Here is a 17,064-nt window from a genome sequence, read left to right on the forward strand (position 1 = left end):
CAATGCCCGATGCCATAACGGTGCTACCAAAGAAACTCGTCTAAAATCCCTCCCCCACGCCCCCTGCCCCACTCCCCCCGGCCCAGCACGAGAGCACCTGGATCCAGACGGAGATGGGAAGCTGCATGTTTTGTGAGAAGAGCAACACATTCAGTACTAACGGGGCACGGTGCCTGCTTCTTGGGGCTGACGGTGCACCTCCCCACCCCGTTCGGGGTCAGTTTGGTAAGGTGTCGAGTCCCAGGGAGGCAGCATGTTGCTTGGCTCTGAGCCGCAGATTCTCGATACTTGTCGTTTTACTGTTCAGGCTCGGGAGAGAGCTGGAAGCCTGCAGGATGGGCGAAGACCAGACCTGCTGGGCGTGGGAGAGCGACTGGTAGTAGGACTGACAATGCAGGGAGCTGAGAGGCGCCATGTTGACGTTCATGCCCAGGTAGGGCATGGCCGACGGGGTGCCCATCTCGAAGGAGGAGTAATGGACCAAGTTGTTGGTGGCTGCCATGTGCTGGCGGAACTGCTCCTGCAGGCGGAAGAGACTCAGGGGCGAGGAGGAGTACGAGTGGGTCTGCGCCATGGCACTGCTGGAGGAGGGGGTCACCGTGGCACTGATGGGAGAGTCTGCAAGAGAAAGGGGGGGCGGTCATTCCTTTGTAAACAGTGCCTCTAGCCAGCAGTGGGGGTGGCACAGACACAAAAGCCTTTGGCCCAGGGATCAGGTATCCCAGTTGTAGTCATAGTGGTCTAGAGGCAAAAGGAATCAGGGCTCGTGGTAGAGGTGATATCTTTTATTAGGCCAACTAGATTTTTGCAAAAAAAAAAATTCTTTAAAGAATTTCAATTATTTAAAGAACTTTTTTTGCAAATATCTGGTTGGTCTAATAAAAAATATCACCTCTACCGCGAGTCCTGATTCCTTTGGTCCAGGGATGCTGATGCCTTTGTGATGTCTACATTGCCAAAAAGGGTATTGGCAAACCTGGGTTTTAATATACCATGTTATCTCGCATACCGTACACCTACAAAAGACATGTGTCTTGTTGTGCAAAGCAGGGGGAGAGTCTGCTCTTCAGCAACATATTACTCAGTCATCACAAATGCCAGTGGCTCAAGCTTTAACCCCATCCCAGCCACTGCTGAATTGGCAGCAGCTATGAAAGGGTTAAATATGTAGCTGCCATGCTCAAGGCATGGCACTCTGCCCCTCCCTCCGCACTGCCAATGGGGAGAGAAGCAGTAGTATGCAAGGAAATATGGTATCACTGGATGCATCTATATGTGCACTTGAATGCATATTAGCTTATTTTAATGTGCATTAAAGTGTCACCAAAAAAACATGGTCTTTAGCACTGGTATAGGTTAATGTGCATTTTTCTAGTACCTCACAATGGAGGTACTAGATTTAAAGATACTAGATTTAATGCACTTTACCTAAAGCACATTAATTGAACACGTAGACCCACCCACTGAGGAGATAGAGCTTGGTTTTAATTCTGGTGAGGAGTTCAGGGCATAGCCCTGATTCTCTTATGGGTTTTGATATTAGCTGCTACCATGAATGACAGCCCCAGGTGCTTTGTCTTGTTCATTCAGGTTAAAATGGCATTTGAGATCATGCCTGCTTTTCTGTCGCGTTGGATGTTCCCAGAATGATGGCAAGATCGATGCAATGGGCATTATTATATACAGAAGTATGTAATGTTCAGCTGAGAGTGTTTTGCAAGTGTGTTAGGCAATCCAATAAGAGAGGAGATGCTGGTGCCTGTCCATGAACTATTTCTGTGAACGGAGTGCTAAGTAGGGCTGATTTGGGATCTTCTGCTCAGTTCTTTCTTAGAAAAACTCTCCTGTGAAGAGGACTTGTCTGGGTACAAGACCAACTAGGCAGGCCAGAGATTCTAGAGAGAAGTGGCTAAAATGCAGCACCCAGGTATGATTGTAGGCCTTTCACTATAAGATGTTGGCCATAGGTATAGCTGCCACGTTTGCCCTGCTTGCTCATTGGGATGTCTAATAAACGCCACATGCTCTGGGACTGTTAGAAATGGCAGTTTCTGTCATCTGCTCTGGGGTTGGACTTAGAAGAACCTCCAAGTCCCTTCCACACCTATGGTTCTACAATTGTACAACCAATACATGCCCCATTGAAGTGATTAGGGAGTCTCAAGGAGGGAAAAGGTGGGCTCTAAAATTGTCCTTTCATGAGCCCATGCATGGATTTCCAATGACCACTGGTTTTCCCCTATTGACATATATCCTGCATCAAAAACAGTGCCAAGCATTTCCTGTAGTGAGACCACATGTTATAGTAGCATTCAGGGCCTTCCAAATCGATCTATCTATCTATCTATCTAGTGATGTTTCATTTTAACCATGGGGAAATGTGGATTTGGGGTTACTTTTTTAACCAAAAATTGGGGATTTTGTTTTTTAATCAGAGAAAATCAGGATTCCTGTTCATGATTTGAACCAGACTGCCCCCCACCCCCACCCTTATGAGAGCTGGGAATTGGTCATTCCCAATAGCTAATCAGCCCTAATTGGTATGCCTGGGATAGCGAATGCCTGGCTCCCAACCGCCTCACCCGAGACCATGTGGTGCCGCTGCCCCTCACCTGCTTTAGGACTTGCTCGCTTGCAGTTCAATGCCTTGCTGTCCACGCTAGGGCTCTTGTCTGCTTTGGCCTCTTCCAGGGGGTTCTTAAACTCCTCCTCACGGTCTGTCTGGTCCTCAGTGGCTGACTCGCTGGCAGACTGCTCCGACAGTGTCAGGTTGAGCTCCGTGCTTACCTCGCTTGGCAGGCTCTGGGCTTTCTCCACATCTGGGGTGGGGGCCTGTGTTTCCAGCACGGGGGCTTCCATCTTCCCCTCGCTGTGGCTCCCTTCAGAGTCCTTCTGCTTCTGCAGCTGCTCCTTTTGCAGGCTGCGCTGCTTCTTCCGGAATTTGGCTCTTCTGTTTTTAAACCAAACCTGCGACCCACAGATAAAACCAGGGGGTCAGGTGAGAAACTCAGTCAAGGCCAAATCAACACTCACTTAGGCTGGGAGTTGTAAGGAAACCAAGGGGAATGAGACATTTGAAATCCTCTGGACCCAAATCCTACTGCATTCCAGTACAAGTTGGGCACCTCATCCCCTCAGATGCTTCTAAAAACCCCAGCTGTGTTTCTGCTTCCTGAAAGACACCTTTTAATTTTAAGTGTTTACAGGCATCTCTATTAAATCCTGATGTCTGACAGCTACAGATCGCAGGCATCAGATAGGCCAAGGGGCTGTTATTGTACTAGTCACCCCAAAACAGTCTATATCATTCATTTGTACCTAAACTACAATAAACTACATAGGGACAAAGTCTCATAAAGGACAGATACCTCTTCACGTATGACAAAAGAGATCACCCTTATTATTCCCATTTTTAAAGAAGGGGAATATGATGTGCAGAGAGGTTAAGTGACTGGACTGTGGTCACCCAACATGTTGGGAGCAGAGCTAAGAAAAGAAACCAGATCTCTCAAGTCCTAATCCAGTTTCCAGTGTCTACTATGATGCCCCAGATCCTAGGTTGTTCAAGGCTAAGCTAGCATGTGTGTATGCAGTGATGTACCTAGACTCCTGGCAACCCCAGATGAACTTTTAGTTTTGGGTCCCCCTTCACCACAGATAATAATTTTTTTGTTGCAAAAGTCTTTATCACATCTGTGGTATCAATGTCCTTAAATAGTTTGTTCTCAATTGATAATGTTGCCAGTCCTATCTATAAGCAATATTAAAACTTTTTTTGCAATTATAATATTTTTTTTTCATTTTCAGGCCCCCTTTCTCGCCAGGCCCTGGGTGGCCACCCGGTTTGCCCATGTCTGTGTCTGGGTCTGTGTGTGTGTGGCTGTAGACAGCACCTAACACTAAGTAAGTCCATAATCAAGGCCCAAGGTCCCAAGTTCCTACTATAGTACAAGACCAATGCACTCTGCATTTTAACTGATTGTCATTGTTCACATCCCAGATTGGTGCATGAGATTCCCCTCACCTCATCTGCTTTGATGGCACCTCTGGGTTGTGATAATGGGAGGATCTCATGGCAGACAAAACCAGGTCTCAAGTGCTTTGTGCCTCTTGCAGTTCCTGTGAGGTGCAGGCCGTGATAAGCTAAGTCTTGTGTGGGCCAACCAGTGGTGACACATAGGGGGTGCACGGGGGTGCATGTGCACCCCTGAGAGTGCTGGTGCACCTTCTGTCAGGCTGCATTCCCCACTTAGGCAATGGGTGGGCATTGGGGGGGGGCAGACAGGAGCACCAGTCAGTGCAATCGGCTGCAGGGGGACCTCCCCCCCGATTGCTGACTGGACGTTGTGGGGGGGCACAAGCTCCCGCCCCCCGACTAAGGTGGCACCAGTCACCCATGGGGCTCTGAATTTGTCAAGATAGTCCAGGAACATGGAGAATAGATGAAAACGTTAACAGTAACTAGCTACAACTAGCTAAAAATGAGCTGTGTCTATATATGTGGTAGCTGGTGGCTAGATCGTTCAAAGAAGAATGTATGTATAAAGCTATATATTTTTAGGGGGGCTTTGGATTTGGGTACTGTGGTAGCAAAGCCATTATCACTGGTGGGAACTGAACCAAATTTAGAAATTCTTACTGTAACGCTATAGGGAAATTTCCAATAGCAAAGTATCCTTTGTTCAAAGTACCAGCTTGCTAGGGGCCAAGACGTTTTTCAACACCCTGCCCCATTCTACCCAAAATTTGGAATGAATTGCCCCCAAAGGGTACAATATGGTCATGATTGTTCTCCCAACAACATGGTCCATTTGATACAACTGAAGTTCACCTGCTCAGAGTTATTTTATGAGAAAACCAATGCCACCATTGAAGCCATGGCACATCACGCTGTGTGTTTTCCCAGAGGAAGACTGAATATGTGGTCTGAAATAACCACTGATATTGTTGGAAGGGAACAGCTGGAATGGCTTGGATTCCTGTTCCTCTGACAATGCCAGAGAAATGGCCTTGGAAGAAAATAAATACGGAGATTTTTGTGGATGTTGACATCTTCCTTGCCAGCTTTTGCTGCAAAAGATGCTTCCTTAATCATGAAAACTTATGAATCTCTGATTAAGTTAGCCCATACGGTGTATTCCTACCCTCATTTTCCCACCCCTCTGGTCACATGAGAGGAATCTTGAAGAAGTTATAGACCAAGCCAAGCCATCTCTCTGCATCCCTCTTTAAAAAATTACCATTAGTACAAACAAGGCAGAAGTTTGGCACCTGAACTCTGGCTTCTGGGAGGTTAGTACACATGGCCAGTCGCTCCCGCATCACCACATCTGGATAGTGAGTCTTCTGGAAAGTCTTCTCCAGGGCTTCCAGCTGCTGGGCAGTGAAGGCAGTGCGGCTTCTTCTCTGTTTACGATGCTGGGATCCATAGCGGGCCTCCAAAATGATGTCTTGAAATGTACAGCCGTTGGAAGACAAGAAAAGTGGCCAATTTAATTATTGGAATTTGCGTGTTAAGGCCCACATGTGAAATACATTTTTTTGGCATCAGGACCCAGAAAAAAAATGGAAGAAAAAAGAAAAAACCCAGGGAAGTGTGTGTGGAAGCATAGGGGCTGGGAAACTCATGGTGGGGCCAGTCTTGTGCTTGTTGAAGTCAATGGCAACATGTATATTGACTTCAGGCAGAGAATCCAGCATGAGGGTAATTAGCAGAGATCCTCTGATTTTAAAAAATCCTCAATTTTCAGGTAAAAAAGTAACCCCAAATCTACATTTTTCCATGATCAAAATGAAACATCACTATATATATATATATATATATATACACACACACACACACACACACACACACACATATATATATATATATATATATATACACACACACACACACACACACACACACACACACACGCACGCACGCACATACATATACAAACACATGCACATACATATATGGATCCGCTATGGATTCCAGCATTGTAAACAGAGAAGAAGCCACATATGTGTCTGTGTGTGTCTGTGTAATTAGTGGTGTTTCATTTAAATCATGGAAAAATGTGGATTTGGGGTTACTTTTTTTTTAACCGAAAATTAGGGATTTTTTTAAAATCAGAGTAAAATGAGGATCCCTGGTGATTAGTGGGAACAGGGCATGAACTCCGACATAGCTGCCTATGGTCTGTGTTTTCTACCTTCCCTGGTAAGGCGTGCGGCTGCCAAGACATCGGGCCATTTTCCCTCGTTTGGCCTCTTGTATGTGGCTTATTACAGAATACAAGTCTCCAAATCAGAGCATGTAACTTGTATGCTTGAGCCCCATTCATTTCAAATCAGATGGTTAAATTCTTCGTTGAATCTCAGTAAATGACCCAATTAGGAATAGTATCCAAATCACCCAAATTCAAGTCCCATGCTATATGCTCCAGCACTAGCCTGTCCTTCCAGGTAGATGAGCTAATTCAAGGTCTCTAGGAATACAAATTGCTCCTTTGGCTCTTGGAGATGTGAAAAAGAACAACAACTTTGGGTTGAAGTCCAATAGTGTACAGCCCCAATACAATATAAAAGGGTTTTACTAGAACTGTATTTTCATTATGTTACGGGGAGTGGTGAAATCAGTGAAAACAGATTATTCTTTATATTTTAAACCTTGAAATATTATGAACCCAAGCTCACTGAGCTCATGCATAGCAGGGAGAAAGCTGCGGCAGACACATTCACGAAGAGAAATGAGAATAACAAGTGGAAATCGATAGGAAATTAGATTAAATAAAACTATTCTGACTTCACTAGTCTCTCTTAGACTTCTCGAACTGTAATTTGGAACCTGATTTCAAACAGGAGCAGAGACGATCACACCAAGGGAAATAACCCGAACAGGGACAAACGCTGCAGCTTCAGATTTGACACAGGCAGATTAAGGTTGTTCTTTGCAATGGTTGCTCTTTATCAGAGCTTTGGCCCTAAGTCCCATGGCACGAATGTGAACCCCCACTGCTGTCACGCCGGTTGGAGAACCACATAGCTTTGGATCCAAATATCTTTGCTAACAAGCGTAGCAAATCAGCCTCGTGCCTTTTGACTATTCCTGTCCCAAACTTCCAGCTGTTTTAGCCCAGGTCCGATTTTTCGGTGCCTTTCCAGACTCTCGCCGGAGCGGTCTGGTTTTGGCGACCGGGGAAAGGTTTGTGCAGGCTAAAAGGTCGTTAGTGGAATACAAAACAGTTTGGTTCTGCATAAGGGACTTTTGTATTCAAGGAATCAAAGTGCTTTGAGCAATTAGATATCCGTAATGCAGGCCCTTTGTGTAGGGCAAAGGCAGCCTCCTTCATGCATTCAGAAATAGCTCTCGACACTGCTTGAAGGAAAGTAAAGTCTACGGGCAAGAAACAAGGTGTATCCCTAAGTGGTTTTCAAAGTCCCGTGGCGTATTGCTGTAGCTCCAGAAAGAGGGAGAAAAGACCTTGATTTAATATCTTATCTGCAGGCAGGAACCTTTCGCACATTTTATAGTTAAACCCGCCAGCTCCCCAGAGGAACGGACTGTTAACAAGGATCTGGGCTGCCATTATTTTAATGCTTTAACTATGTTTCCAGGCTCAGCGCAAGGAGGAGAATATAAATTGCAGGTGAGGCTTTGCCGTTACAATCTGCAACCTCTGTTTTCTGACTTAAGGTCGTTTTGCGGTTGCGCCGGTTTATTCCAACTGTCCCTGGGAGGCAGATGTGATCTATGACTCTGCGCTGAAAGATATTCAGAGGTAACAAAATGTGAACCAAGTAACCGCGTAAAAGCTGGCTCGCTTTCAGTGCAAGTTGCAGGTATGCTGATCCCTCCCGGCTGGGATGGGGGAAGGCATGTTTGGCTCACGAGAGGCCAGTTCAATGAATTGGCTGAAGTTAGGCAGGGGGAAGATGCCAGGAAATGAACTGAATCTTGGCCGTTCAGAATATGCAAATGGCATTTTTGGTTTCCTGTTTTCAACTCTCTTTGCATTTCCTTGTTTGCTTACGGCTAGGGCTAAAAATATAAACCCATGTATCCCCCATAGCCATGAGTCTAGCTTCCCCCCATCGTTAGACTTCAGACCGCCTTTGAAAACACCAGCTCTTAGCTTTTACTCATTTTGTTTTTGAGGACAAAGCATCAGAGCAATTCTTCTGTTGCCAAGAAGCCGGAAAGATCGCAGCAGGGCGGTATATTTGTGATACTGCGGATTCCCATTTGAACCTCTGGGTTTATCTTGTGAATCACAGGCACGTGTTTGCACGCTCAACAGTGCTGATACTGAGTGGTGCCCTTAACAGGATCTCGTGGCACCCCGCTCAAGAGTCGCTGCCTTGTGGCATGCGAGAACTGCTGTTTTCTTGGGAAGCTTTCCAAGAAAGCTGATTCATTTGTATACAGCAGTAGCAGCCAATGGTGAAATATTCTCCTGGCGTGCAAGGGTTGACACAAGTGAGAGTGCCTGTTTCCAAAAGCTTTATTTGCTAAATGCACGCAGAGGCACAGAGGAGGGAAAGTAACCTGCCCGTGGTCTGGACCTCCTGACCCCCCGCTTCCTTGATGGCCTCCATGTCTTTGTAAGCAGCCAGTCCCAATTAGACCCTCTTGAGCACCAGAGAATTGCTGAATCATAGCAGATGAGGGTGTGAAGGATACTGGGGATGTCACATCCAGTCCAACCCCCTGCTCCAAGCAGGACCAGCCCCAACTCCATCATCCCAGCCAGGGTTTTGTCTACCTGGGTCTTCAAACCTCCAAGGATGGAGACTCCCCCACCTCTCTGGGTCACCTGTTCCAGTGCTTTACTACCCTCCTCATGAGAGAGTTTTTCCTAATACCCAACCTCAACTTCCCTTGCTGCAGCTTGAGCCCATTGCTCCTTGTCCTGTCATCTGCCCCCAGTGATAAGAGCCCAGCTTCATCCTCTTTGCACCCCCCTGCAGGGAGCTGAAGGCTGCTCTTCAACCCCCCTCGGTCTTCTCTTCTCCACACTAAATCAGCCCAGCTCCCTCAGGCTGTCCAAAGCATCCCGTCTCTCAGCTTGTCCAATGTGTTTGGGTGCTTCTGTGAAGCTCTTGCTGTTCATCCAACCCTGGTTTAATCCGTCCCCTGCATGTTGCTTATCGCTGCCTACTTGGACTCCTCTTCCTTTTCTTCTCAACACCATTTCATGCCCTCCAGCGGGATATCTCGCCACCCAGACCCCTGACCTCATCCCCTTCCCTACAGCTGCATCACACCATTGCTATGGCTGTTAGCCTTTCACATCACAGCAGCTTCTAGTGCAGTGATTCTCAACCAGGATGCTGTAGCACCCTGGGGTGCCTTGTGACCCTTTCAAGGGTGTTGTGGGGCACCTCGCAATGTGAGCGCAGATAGGTGTGCACACATGGTTTGCAAGACAAAACCCAGAGATTTCAAATAGGAATCCAGTTTGCCCAGCTGTGGTCTTTCTGAGCTCTCCGCAACAGAAACATTGCTCCATTATTTTTCCATAGTCACAAAAAAAGGAGTGAAAACTAAAAGCTGGCATTTTCCGAGGCAGGGCTTGAGTCTAGCTAGAGATGCCTCAAGTCCAAAAAGGTTGAGACCCACTGACCTCAAGCAAGTCAGGGCTTTCATTGTGCTCGGAGCTGTACAAAATATTTCTGCTCCCAAGAACTCATGGTGTCTCTGCAATGCCTACTAAAGTCAGATTATGCCTCTGGACATCACCTTGCCAGATTAATCACTAACACTGCTGCTCCTCAGCTGTCATAATTATGTCTTTCTGCAGCATTTTAAATGAACAAAGTGATTTACAAAGCCATGAAAATGTGGCCTCCTACCCTCTGGTACCGGATGTTCAGGAGGGATTAGCTGAGCTGAGGTCAACATAAGTTCCCAGGGAAGCTGAGTGTTTTGGGGAGATGGCGCATTTGATGGGACAAGAAATGGGAGATGTTTAGAAGAGGCATCGTGAATAAATCTGCATTACTGAGAACAGGAGACTCTCCAGCCAGGACAAGAGCCCTGCACGAATGATAGCAGAGTTGCTGCTATGTCGTTCTGATCATCAGTTGACATTGCACAGAAATCTGACGCCACATTTTCAGATTTAATTTTAGGAGGAAAAACCCAGCTTTTCCCCTGAATATGTCAGGAACAACAGATAAAGACCTTGAAGTGCTCTTACTTTTACAAAAAATCCCGAGGGAGAATTAGAAAAAAACAGGGGAGGACAGGAGAGTTAAATGCACTAAAAATATTAAAAACTGCAAAGCAGTTGGAATTTTTATTACACACACAAAAATGCTGCCAGTACAGTACTCAAGACTGCCAGGGTCCTGAAGAATGGGTTGACTGCTTATAAATTGGGTATTTCTTAAATATTTTTAGACGTATTTTATGCTTCTGTTGATGGAAAAAAGGCAAACTTTTAACCAGAACAACACAGTGCTTTTTAAAGATCATGGCAGAAAACCTGACGGGAAGAGCTTGACCATGCACCTGTCTGACACCTGAATGGATAAAGTACCCGGTGGGTAGTAGGAGAAGAAGTCTGATTGATGGCTCAAGACCCACTTAAGTCCTGTTTGATGAACTTAAGTAGGAGTTGTGCCTTGTGTTTCCACTGGGGTGAGTTATTTTGCCCTTGGGATTGCAGTAGCTCTTTGCCCAGGAGAGAAGGTCCTACCCCCAATCTCTCTGATTCAGATGGGGTTGTCCTGCAGACACAGGGCAGCTGCTCTGCCCCGTTCAGACAGGTCTGAGGTGCTGCACAGGCGAAGAGCGCAACGGGCGTGAGCGCGTGCCATGCCCGGCGTTAAGGGCAAGATCCATAAGTTGTTCTTACCAGCCAGTCTCTCTGCCAAGGTGAGGGCGTGCACCGAGGGTCTGTAGTCGGGGGCATGCTGGGCTTGCTGTGCTGCCTGCTGGTGGAGGTTGTACATGGCACTCAGAGAATTCATGGCGTGAAGAGAGTACCCATTCACTCCATAGTGCTGCATGGCGACATCAACCTGGAAAGCCCCAAGCAGAAAAGACCCCGTTAGAAATGCATTCATCTCAACTGCCTGCCGACGGATGAGAGCTGGGGAGCATTGCATTCGCCCCACAGCATAAATGCTACCCGTCTCAGGTGGGTGCTGGGACATTGCCCTGCATCTGTGTTCCTAGAAAAGCTCCGGCAGAAGGCGTTACGTTGAGACGGACGTATACTGCCTGTGAAGTCAGGGTGGAGAAACTATCATAAGAACGAGAGGCAAGATAATGTTGCTAAAATTGTTAGCTGGCTGCCTTACAAATACTTAACCACACAACTGGAGCCAATTCTGTGCACTGAAGAGGCGTATTCACTAGTCCGCTAGCAGCAGCGAGACTTTGCCTGGATCCGACGGGAGCATTTGACCCCAAATTCAATTCTGTGCACTGAAGAGGCACATCCACTAGTCCGCTAGCAGCCGCAAGACTTTGCATGGATCCGACGGGAATATTTGACTCCAAATCCTAATTTTGCAAAGAAGCGGTGATGGGAAATTAACTGCCATTAATCATAGAGGGAGGTGGGGGACCGTCCACATCTCCTCTGCTTTCCTAACAGGATTTCACTGTTGCATGTAGAAGACTTTCCACTATCCAGGGAAGAGTCTCAGCAAGGAGGAGGGTGCACGCGATGTGAAAGCAACCACTGACACCGATAACAGGGCTCCGGGGTTTGTCCCTCGTGAGCTAACGGAGGCATGGTATGCTATGGGAATGTCTATGGAAAACGCCCTTTTGGCTGCATCAAGTGTCTTTGACTCTCAGCCCTAGGAATGGGAAAGACCCGCTTTCCCCTCTCACAAAGCCCATATATGTTGCCTCCACCCGGTTGTCTTTATCGAGAGAATGGCCCTTGCAGTGCCCTGGGCTCATCTCGCCGCGGAAATCTGATACGCCGCCTTCTGTACATGACATCTACTTTCCACCTGGGTTATCGGAGGCTCTATAATCAGCAGCTCTGGACTCACTCCTAACCAGGTCCCCAGTCTTATAGCTGAAGAAAGCTAGCCTAAGTATTATTACAACACCCATCCCACTCCACAGAAAGACTAGTGCGACTTGATCGCGCCCGGAGATCATTAGGGGACAAGAAATTTTGTTCTGCACAGGGATCACATACCAAGTCTACCAGCTGCTTCAAGCTATGGCTGGCTGAAACTGTGTGCAAATAGCTTGTGTTCTGGAAATACAATTTCAGATTGACCAAAACTGCTTGAATTGATTATGCACATAACTTCAGCCAAAGTGGCGGGGGGGGGAGATTGATAAGCCCAGGCCTGAATGCTTTTGCTTTAATGCTGTAGACTTAAAATGTTTCCATTTGGGGGTTTTGAAATGGTTCGTTTCAACCTGTGGCTGAATTCAAAAGGTAAAGCATCCAAACATGAAGCAAGGTTTGGCTCAACCTTTCATTTTGATGATGGTGTGGATGGAAAAAAACAACAAATCATTCTGGGTAGGATTGATAAGAAAAGCAGGTGTTTTCCAGGTCAGCTGTCGGCTGGAAGAAAAAACATCACAGGGGTTTTATCCTATGCTTACAAAGTAAAGTTGGAGAGGGACTTGTGAAAGGTGGAAGACATTCACTTATCTTTGGTATAGGAAAAATCCCTCAAGCAGTGAGTGTCTGGTGGCACAAACTCATTTAGATAGCTCTGAAAACCTGACCCAGAGGGTCTAGTGCCCAATATCAGATTTCCATCTTCAAAACATTTCTTTGCAGCATCGGCACGTAAAGCATGGGATAAATGACCCTTCTCTCCATATAACTTGCTGAACGATTCACCTGTACTAGAGTCCTCCTGCTTGAGTTGTCCCAAAGACCTTTATCTTGGGAAAATCTCTAATAACCCTCACTTCAGGCATGCAAGGGTCTAGTGTGAGTACAAAATATGTAACTTTTTTTATTATAATAAATATACTCTAATTTTTTTTCCTGGTGCAGAGTGTTTTGCTTTCCTCGAAAGTCACTCCCTTGGCTTTAATGTAAAATGGTTTTGGAAATTACCTCCTGGTGCTGAGTGGTAGCAAGTGTCTTTAGTGGGTGCTCACAAGCCTAATTTAGCTTAGCATATGCACGCAGCTAATTAATGCTCCAGCGCAACCCTGCACCCTGGCAGACACCGCTCACTTTCCAGGCATCAAACAGAAAAGCCTGTAGCTTGGCTTAAGCGGTCCATGTGCTGCGTCCCCCACCAGGCACGTGCACGACTGGCAGCAACCTGATGTATATTGGCAGTGGCAGAGGATAGCAAACTAAGCCACTAGTCCATGGGCAAAATCTCCACCGCCACTGCCAATATACTCCAGGTTGCTGCCAGTCGTGCACATGCCTGGAGCGCAACTGGCCTCGGTGAGGTTTCACTTGGGTTTTGGGGGTATACTGGGGAGTTTGGCCAGGAGCTGGAAGTATGTTGGGCTGAAAAATGCAGCATCTGCTTCATGGTAGCTGGTTTCATTGATTCGTTTGCAGGTCGAAATGAACATTGCCTCCGATGCCTTTCCCCACGTAACCCAGGAAGAAAGGCAAGGCTGGCTCTTAGTCTTTTCTAGCCACAAACCTCTTGAGCTCTGACGCTTTTCTAGCCCTTTCCTCTACATTCAGTTCCTGGTTTTCCAGTGAAATATTGGCCACTGCTGAAGTTGCCTTCATGCTTGTACCCAGGTGTGCTCTGACCTCCGGCACAATGACTCCAGAGCCCCAGTATACCTAACCACCAGCTATGCCTGACCTTTCTGCTGCTTCAGAGCATTAATTGGATTTTTTTAGAGCACCCTTCCAGACCTTGTATTGCTTTCAGTCGCAGTTAAGAAGAGACCCAGCCGCTGGCAATGCTGCCAACAGCGGCTCGGTTTCCAGGAGTAGGCATTGCCATCAGGACGGAGGCTAGGTTGTCTCTCGGTTTAGATGAACATGGCTCCAGTGAAGTCAATGGAGCCAGTACAGTTTTTACCCCGCGGTGGGATGTGGCTCATCTAGACCCGTCTTTGTGAATGAACACGAGCCAGGTTAAGAATCACAGACAATGAGGGTTGGAAGGGACCTCAGGAGGTCACATCTAGTCCAGTGCTTTTCACCTTTTTCGTACCATTTGTGAACATCAATGGCCAGTCGTGACCCAGTGCCCCTCACTCTCGACTCACTGCCCCCGGACCCCGGTGTGTGGGGCGGGGGGCCCCCAAGCATCCCCTTGCAGGATGAAGCTCTGCCAGCCTGCAAGAAAAAAACTGCTGTTTTTCTCCCTTAAAGAAGAATCCATTTTTCAAGTTTGCGACCCTTTCATATATTCATGTGACTCACTTCTGGGTCGCAACCCACAGGTTGAGAAATGCTGGTCTACTCCGGCCCCCTGCTCCAAGCAGGACCAGCCCCAACTACATCACCCCAGGCAAGGCTTTTTCCAGCTGGGTCTTAAACACCTCCAAGGACAGGGCTGCCACCACCTCCCTGGGTGACCTGCTCCAGTGCTTCACAACTCTCCCTGTGAGAAAGTTTTCCCTAATATCCAGCCTCAACTTCCCTTGCTGCAGCTTGAGCCCATTGCTCCTCAATCCCCGTCAGGGTTGGGAATTTGCAGCACTGTGATGTGGATCGGGCTGTCTTTTCTGATGCAGCGTGCACACCTTTGTGACTTAAAATCCCCACACTAGCAGGTTCAGAGCACAGTGCAATCCTATTGGAGTATCAGAGATGGGCCATCTCCAAGCATAGCTTGTTTCTAATTGCTGCCTCATTTCTCAAGTAAGATTTCTATTTGGTTGTACAAAGCCTTTCACCCTCACTCCCTCTGCAAGTCTTAATGGCCAGTAGAAAACACATTCATTGGAGAAAAAAAAAAAAAAAAAGAGATTTAAAAATAATTAAGGAAACATGAATCCTATCGATATACATTGCAGTTTTATCAATAATTGTCTGGCATGTTGCACTGCAGATGACGGATGTAACTTCTTTGTAGCTGGTAGAATACATACAGCGGCACCGATCCAGGGATTCGGGGGCAAGTGGCGCTTTTTTTTAACCTAGTCGACAAGAGTTAACCGAGATTGCACAGCACCCTGGTTTAGATGTCATTTAATTCAATGCGTCTTCCTAACAAATAAATTAAATATTTAAAAGACACCATGCAGCAATTTTTTTTTTTTTTTTTAAAGCAGAGGAGGTCATTCATCAAACCACCGCTGTGTTTCACAAGCTGTCGAATTGTGCTTACATTGGTTAAAATAATCTTTATATTTCATTAAGCAACCAAATAAGCAGATCTTCCCCACTGGCTGTATAGATGGCTTTAATTTTCAAAATCTGCAAATGCATCTTTTATGTCTCCCGGTGGCTGGAGGGCCTGGTTAATAACCACCGCCAATCAGAGAATAAAAGCAGAGTTTGATTAGGTGTTACTTTGTATAAATTAGCATTGCGAAGTGAAGGAACCTATCCTAAGTTGTCATTGATTAAGTGGGGAAGGAAGCTTCACCTTGTGTCATCGTAATGGCCTGTAGTTTTCGCAGAGGGCTCTTGTGTGTAGATGAGAGACTCCAAGAGGGACGAGGGTTAGAGAGGAAAGGACGAGGGATTTGAAGGTGGGGATAATGCATTATCTGCAGTGAATGGAAACTGCAGAGGGCTATATCTGCATTTCTTGTACATCCATTGACTGCTGGGACTGCTCTGCAGTATTTGCTGTGCCGACAACCAGCATCGTACGTAGACTCCTGGCAGCCCCGGGCAAACTTTTGGTATCGGGCCCCCTTTCACCAGAGATAATGAAAATAAAATAAAATAATCATAATGTTCAAGCCCCCTTTCTGTCTGGGCCCTGAGCGGCCGCCCAGTTCACCCATGCCTGTGTCCAGCCCTGCCAAGACCAGGGAGCTGTGGATCTCCATGGGGCCCCTTGTACTGCCTGCCTTTTGCTTCTAGAGGAGTTGGACCAGGTCTTGATCCCCCCGTTGTACCAGGTGATCATGGCATCCAGCTCACTGATTTGGGTTTACAGAAGAGGCTGCTCAGCCTTGGGCTCCAGTTGCTTAACTCCACAAAGGAATCAGTAGGTGCGTCTACATGAGATGCTAAAAAAGCAGGAGACTAATCCTGCTGCGCATTAGTGGATCATAGCAAAAGCTATGCTAACGCGCAGTAGAATTAGTCTTCTGTTCATTAGCGTCACTTAAAAGACGTGCGCTGGCACTACTGTGCAGTAACACTGATTATTATGCATTAAGCTTAATTGAGCTTACTGCACAGTAGTGCCAGTGCATGTCTTTTAAGTGACGCTAATGAACAGTAGACTAGTTATTACCTGCATTACAGATACTAAACTGAATGCGCAGTAAGTACGGTGCATTAATGCACATGTAGACGTGCCCAATGGCACCTTAAATGCCAACTAGCATCAAATCCAGCAGTTAGGCACCCCCATGTCAGCCCCTAAAAGCACCTACATGCTCCCACTGCCCAAACTTTGCATCTACTCGTGCCTCCATGTGCATCATGGAGTCCTTACTTACCCATAAACCCCAGCAAACCAGACATCCCCCATCTCCCTTGCAGTGAAACCCAACCCCGTTCAGCCACCACAAAAGCAAGCGAGGAGGAGAGGGTGGTGCCATGATGCTCTGTAGCCCCATGGTAGAGCAGCACTGACCTGAGGCATGGAAGACCCACGTTCAGCTCCTTCTCGCTGCTTGATCTCGGACCAGGGTTTGCACAAAGGTCTCCATCTCCCAGGCAAATACCCTAGCCACCAGTGCCAGGGGGTTAGGAATGGATGTGTCATGGTCTCTCCCACTGACTCCCTTCTACTGAGCCTAAACGATTTGAATGTTTGCAAGCTGGCAACTGAACCTCATTCTCCTAAATGAGTGGCTTAGCTCCCAGCCTGGAGTCCCTTGCTCTCTCTGGCCCAATGACTGTGGCCCCATGCCTTTCAAGCAGTCCCATTGGCCAACCCAAGCAGCCCCCAGGTTTCTGTAGGCCTTGCTGTTGGGTCCTAATCACCCTCCTGCAAGCGGATTTCAGCTCGGGGGGGGGG

General features: G+C 47.0%; 1 protein-coding gene across 2 annotated transcripts; it reads right to left on the reverse strand.

The window, feature by feature from the left end:
• Window positions 1-217: 217 nt before the first annotated feature.
• On the reverse strand, window positions 218-11,001 carry DMBX1 (diencephalon/mesencephalon homeobox 1). 2 transcript variants are annotated; one of them, XM_019531651.1, is made up of 4 exons: window positions 10,850-11,001; window positions 5,272-5,467; window positions 2,613-2,967; window positions 218-618 (listed from the first exon to the last, which is right to left on the reverse strand). In XM_019531651.1, exons 1-4 carry the CDS (start codon window positions 10,999-11,001, stop codon window positions 218-220), a joined length of 1,104 nt encoding a protein of 367 aa, XP_019387196.1. The 2 variants fall into 2 exon arrangements, with proteins under 2 accessions (XP_019387196.1, XP_019387197.1); XM_019531652.1 differs by having other exon boundaries at window positions 5,272-5,450; window positions 10,848-11,001.
• Window positions 11,002-17,064: the final 6,063 nt, after the last annotated feature.

The sequence above is a fragment of the Crocodylus porosus genome, unplaced genomic scaffold (assembly GCF_001723895.1).
Source record: "Crocodylus porosus isolate Cpor-Errol unplaced genomic scaffold, CroPor_comp1, whole genome shotgun sequence".
Lineage (NCBI taxonomy): Eukaryota > Metazoa > Chordata > Crocodylia > Crocodylidae > Crocodylus > Crocodylus porosus.

What these genes read in the sequence shown, in the direction of transcription:
- DMBX1 (XM_019531651.1), bottom strand. Translation starts at nt 11,001, where the DNA reads ATGCAGCACTATGGAGTGAATGGGTACTCTCTTCACGCCATGAATTCT. An exon ending in ACCTTGGCAGAGAGACTGGC is followed by an intron (nt 5,468 to 10,849) that starts TGGTAAGAACAA and finishes CTTGTCTTCCAA; the next exon opens with CGGCTGTACATTTCAAGACA. An exon ending in TCCCAGAAGCCAGAGTTCAG is followed by an intron (nt 2,968 to 5,271) that starts GTGCCAAACTTC and finishes TGTGGGTCGCAG; the next exon opens with GTTTGGTTTAAAAACAGAAG.